Here is a 5,865-nt window from a genome sequence, read left to right as displayed (position 1 = left end):
GAAGCAAAGAATTATGATGTGGTTGTGTCTTCAAAAAATTTGCATCTTTAACAGGTTTATAATTATAGTTAGTTTTAGATAGCCTGGTTTTAAAGAGTGTAATCCTATATTTTGTTCCTGAAGTAAACTATATCTTCAAAAGAAGATGATACTTGGGAGTACTGGCGGTAACAAAAAGTAATTAGTCAGAACAGCCCAGAATCGGCAGCTGACGCTGGTGTATTGGCTGTTTGCAATCAGCATCGTTCACGTATTATGGAACAGTTATTCGTTTGAATTAAAGGAATGACCTACGTGTAATAATATATTTTCTTCTCAATGAATCCATTGAGGGCCATGTATTCTTGGAATTGTGTTCGGTAGCTAAGGCACCCGATGTATTCATTGACTGCCCTAGGTGCAAGACCCGGTGTTTTCATGGACAGCCCTAACTTTGGTCTATAATGAATGAAATATCGGTGTGTCCTTCGGAGCCAACAGATCAACGATAGTGTCTGTGGTTAGGCCAGAGCTGCAGCTCTGAGTACCAGTCATCTGAGTACACAGAATAATATAAGCAGCTGTTGACGTATTTAGGGAGCAATGAACGCTAAGCTTGGAATACCGCTATTGCCACAACGTCCTGATGCGACTTTCGACGACACATATCAGATATACCTAAAGCAACAGCAACTTATGTCACAACTGTAGTTTTTGAACCCTGAAACTCAGTTGTGGCTGGAAATCACTCGTTCCGTTTTCGTTGGCGACTCTACATACTATGTACTATGTCTACATACTATGTAACAACAGACGGTGCGCCCCTGCCATAGAATCTTTGGATTGAATAATATTTGTCGATTGCGCAACTAGTAACACCATTACGTGAAACACCCATGAAGCGCAATACGTGTTTCAGGCACAGTTAGGCTGCCGGGCTATTGTACACAATGTTAGACACATGCTGTGAGAGGCGACCCTATATTGTCCTAGAAGGTNTACACCTCTTTTTTACTTGTGCCTTTCAGGTGAATGACAACCAGTGACCGACGAGAAGAAAACCGACCCACACATCTTGGGCAAAAGCCTCGATCCTGCATATCCATTCGTGAATCTGTTAATGAATGCGTATTTTAACCTGCAACACCGGCGGGTGTTTTGATTTGAATCTGAGGGCGGGGTGGTTGTGACTGTTGATATTTTCCCCATCGTATACGAGTCGCTGTGTAGGATCACAAACGTAACCTTGAATAGTTGTTCGGTAAACATCGTAAATGAATGCTTTTGTCGTGTACGCTCTGCTTGCGCGATTGCGTGATGATTCGCACTTGCATTTGCTTTTGACTTTTCGAGTCCCTGTGTAATTTTGAAATATCGCTATTGCCATAGCTTTTCGATTTTTCACTTTTGTGACCTACGAGGAGCTCACTGAATAAGATCGTCACCTTATGATGGTTTATGCGCGCTGTAATTATTTTTAAGTGTTTGTTTTGGTTACACTCCGTATTTGCCCAAGGTGTAATGTTTTTATTGTGCATACTCCGGTAACTTACGCGGTTTCTGCACGCTCGCGCTGTGAATGCCGATAATTGTCGACCAAACCAGTGATACCTAAAGTGCCATCCAGCGGCTACACAATTTCAAGTGAGGGATTTGTCGTTCAGGTCCGATGCGTATGAGACGAATTAACGAGAGACCGTTTACGAGGTTGCTTGCCTCTGGAACCTCGACGGTAGAAATGCTCTCGGGACGTTCACTCACAGGCACCGAGTATTTGAACGATATTACTCACCCTAGTTTATTTCCTTCAAAGGTGCAAATCATCCTTAATGACGTAAGTAATTCTGCGACATGCGCCTAGCACCTTCAAAGGGCTAAGTCATGCTCCGGAAAGTACAGTCTCTGAACGCACCCCGTACAATTCAAGGGAAGTCACCGGAGGTTGTGGAGAATTTTCCAAACTTCGGTAGTTGTATTAGCTCTGACGAAAATGTGTCCGGCGAAGTCAGTGCAAGAATTTCAGAGGTTCAAACCACTTTGTCTAATTTGCGTCGCTCATGGCGTCCAAAAAGATGTATCACTGGATGTTAAAGGTCGCATGTACCAGACCACGCCAAGGGCTGCGTTGTATAACTGCGAGACGTGGCCTCTTTGGATGGTGTGAGGTGTCTTCAGGATTTTGACCATCGACGCCTCAAAATCGTTACTGGTTTTTTGATGGTAACGGGATGATCAGAAAATAGATATTTGTTTCTGCATCAGGTACTTTAATTGCGGAGGACACCCAGCACCACCGACTACGATGGCTCGGTCATTTGTTACGCATCCCGAAACACCGTCTGCCAAGACGAGTGTTCCCCGTGTCTCCTTCAGAATGGCGCAAATTGCGAGGTGGACAACGTATGACTTGGTGGAAGGGCGTGAAAGAGATTACAAAGAGTTTAGTTGCACACCTTTGGTGGGTGTTGTACGACTTCCTGGATAGGCTCCCCGTTACCTCACCAGCGCTTGGCTGGAGGGATTGCAAGAAATGGCGGCTGATCGATGTCAGTGGCGTTCGTGCCGTCACTTTCTTCCCAGACTGTCTGATTAAGCGCTTGGAGTTGTAGGCACCTCAGAATGCTTGACGTAGACCAGCACTAGGTCCCCGCCCTCGCCCACTGTTTCTCTTCTTCCCACTCTAAAGTTCGAAATACAGTAAGATGAACCTTATGGTTGTATGGTAGCGAAGCATCGGTGTCACCATTTATGTTGCTCTCTCCGGTGATAATAATGATTCTGCCGCGCGGTGTGGCATGTGCTTCACGCCTCCAAAGTGTAGGGTGCTACTGCAAGACTGGATGGGATAAAACCTAAACCTCATGTTTGCTGGCGAACCAATCAACGTGGGAGATAAATTTGTTCACCTGGACACTCGTATAAGTTCCGGTGGAATGGCTGGAGATGAGGATACTTCTCAAATTGGGATAGCCAATCTCCAGACACCTATGGCACGCACGTGCCGTCAGTTTGCCTGTCAAGGACAAAGTTTACACCGCAGCAGTGCGATCCATATTTCTTTACGGATCTTTCTTTACGGTAACTTGGCGTGTGCGCACAGAGAAATACGTATTCTATGCGTTTGCTAATCGACTTCTCCGCAGCACTAACCGGGGATAGTACTACACAGAATTAGCAGCGCTGAAGTACAACACATGGTTTTAGGAAGAAGGGACTCGCACGATGGATGGGCTACTCACGCTGGTTAAACAATCGGTTGCGCTGGTTAAACATGTACTCCGCATTCCAGAAGGCCCTCTGATTCGCAGAGTTTTCCCGCTCAGCCATGCGCTGAATGGAAGCAACGAAGAATTAACAGTGTGTAGCCTGGCAGCGAAGAACAAAAACACTAACCAGTTGATTGAGTTAGGTCAATAACTGTCTCCAATTTAGATAGGACCCGCAGGACTCAACTCACTAATGCTTAGTGACGCTGTCAGAAATGGCCCATTCGCGCAGTCAGTTGCGCTCCTGCATCAAAGCTATCGCATTCAACACATCTACCGAATTCCGGAACTAACATTGCTTCGGCCCCAGTGTTTTTCTGTATGTCTCACACTCTCCCACGGCAGTGAAGAATCGGTGTTGAACACTGATATCCTGCTGTCGATGATGATGATGATGACTCTCCCACTTTCTGGCGGTCGAAACTGTGGCAGCTGGAACCAATGTACCCATGTTACACGGCTTATAGCTGACAAACTGAAATGAATAGGTTCCTGTTTGATTTACGTTGTTTTCTAAAAGACTCGAATGCTTACCAAAGTAGCGCAGAGAGTCACTAGTTAGTTTGGACGACAGTTCACCTTGCTACTGACTGCGCTTGTCTGATTCTAGTAAACTATCCCCGAATAACCTCGTGGGTCTTCTGGTGGAACCACCAGAGCTCACCAGTGCATGACCATATTCCGGACGTGTGAACCAATGTGAGCACCAATCTCTCACCATTTTATCTGTTTTGAGCAATTAACGGGTAGGTTTGGATTTTAGGTTATCTTGTTGGGAAAGTCTTACGTGATCTGGCTTTTCCATCCGACAACAAAGAAATCACGTATAGAATGATCTGCGAACTCTTGACCAGAGATGCCAATTATTTGACTTCCATTCTAGCTTCCCTACTGCTGCGGTTAAGGCCTATGTGACTTGGCGGTGTCTCGTTCCTATTGTCCGTTATGGGTTACATGCGTTTAATGTAAGGAAAACTCAGCTGAGTAATTTGATTTTTGAACTGATGCCTTTTGAACAACGGGCTAATTGTGTGATTATCTTACATTTCAAAACTTCAGGTAACTCACTACATGCTGTGTGGTTTCGTCCTTAGTGGACCCGACAGCACTTTTACTTCTTCCTACAACTAATGGGCGTATACAGGGGCTACATCCTGTATGACTTCAATTTCTTTGTGTCACTGACCGCTGATGGAACCTACTGAAAAACCGACGAAACGTCCCTGTTCAGACCATCTATCCGATGCACCCCCCAAAAAACGTAGACTACCTACTTTTGTCGATGGCAATGACGATCACTCCATCGGACTCACTGGATGGCAGGTGGGTTTTCAATGGTTTGACTTTTTGTAGTATCGTTTAGGAGATATTTTTTGCAGTTCGTTTCATTTTTCAGGAATTTTTTCAGGCTTCTACTCATTCTTCATAATCTTCGAGAGCACACCAGTGTACAAAACTGATGCTTCGCTATTGTACAACCATAGTTTATTTGAAACCCTCATTGTGAAGAAGAGAGTGAAGATGGAGGGACAGGGAACTTATTCTAAGCCTACCACAATCCTTCTGAGATACCCACACCTGCATACACTTAGTCAGACTGTTTGGACAAAAAATGACAACAAAAACGCCACTGACATCGATCAGTGGTCATATCTTGGTGCGTTGCACAGGTGGGTCGCGCGAACTCCGTCGTTGGAAGCGAGTCCCACCGATGGTACACAGAATTATCGTAGTTGCTTTCATGTCCCCTTTGTCAGACCACAACCATGCTTGCACCACCCTTAACTGAGCACGGAAATCAGAACACTGTTCGGCAAACAACGGTTTGGCATGTACAACACATGTCCAAACCATCGTAGTTTTCTCCGCTTAACACTTTCGTGGACCAAAATCCTTTTTGTATAGCTGCACATAGTTTTCCAATTGCCTGGTTTCAGGTTTACCAGCAGCAGCCTACAGGAACCGTGGCTCTGAGACAACGGTTGTCGGTAGGTGATGTTTCGGTATGGTAGCACGTGGCCAAGCCACCGCAGTCGATAGTGCAGCAGAGTGATAAAGCAGTTAGCTCAGAGATTGTGCTGTTATCTTGAAATCCTGTTTCTGATAGGCAGGATATATTGATGTCAAACGAGTCTGGGGTGCGAATCTGTTATGTCTTGATGTACGGTAGTGCAACTCTGTGTCGGTCCCTTGGCTTCCTGCTCCACCCACTATGGTATAGCAAAAGGCACGGTAGCTGTACACAGCCCTTTATGGAGACAAAGGAAAATCAGTACAACTGTTTATATATAGGGTAGTCACAGAGTGTTCCACAAGGTCGTGCCAGAATGTCCGTGAGGGGGCGAGAACCGTCGAGTCAAGGTGCTTGACTCGGATTGGCTGGCATTCTGACCAATCAGGGCAAGCCTACGTCTGGCCCGTGTCCTGCACGTGACACATGCATCCAACTGATGTGATGTTCGGTCATTAGGGACGGCTGGCCCCCGAACACCTCCCCCTTGAGAGGGCTATCCAACCGACTGCTGCTTTGGATTCCACTGTGATGACTCATGGAGGTTCTGTCGCACGTCGGTCCGTCCCTGGGGCTGCCAGCATGCTGATCTGGAATCCGGTACCCTCC

General features: G+C 46.0%; 2 protein-coding genes across 2 annotated transcripts in view; one reads left to right on the top strand and one right to left on the bottom strand.

Moving 5' to 3' along the window:
• Positions 1-5,865, top strand: part of T265_07885 (hypothetical protein) — a gene marked incomplete at both ends in the record, with an annotated part of 50,815 nt that overhangs the window by 21,079 nt on the left and 23,871 nt on the right. The window lies entirely within an intron of this gene.
• Positions 1-5,865, bottom strand: part of T265_07884 (hypothetical protein) — a gene marked incomplete at both ends in the record, with an annotated part of 25,762 nt that overhangs the window by 5,068 nt on the left and 14,829 nt on the right. The window contains one exon of the mRNA XM_009173534.1: positions 3,219-3,309. Coding sequence (XP_009171798.1) covers positions 3,219-3,309 — 91 coding nt within the window. The remainder of the gene's footprint in view (positions 1-3,218; positions 3,310-5,865) is intronic.

The sequence above is a fragment of the Opisthorchis viverrini genome (assembly GCF_000715545.1).
Source record: "Opisthorchis viverrini unplaced genomic scaffold opera_v5_191, whole genome shotgun sequence".
Taxonomy (NCBI): Eukaryota; Metazoa; Platyhelminthes; class Trematoda; order Opisthorchiida; family Opisthorchiidae; genus Opisthorchis; species Opisthorchis viverrini.
The sequence above is the reverse complement of the archived record's forward strand: the minus strand, read 5'-3'. Positions and strand labels throughout refer to the sequence as shown.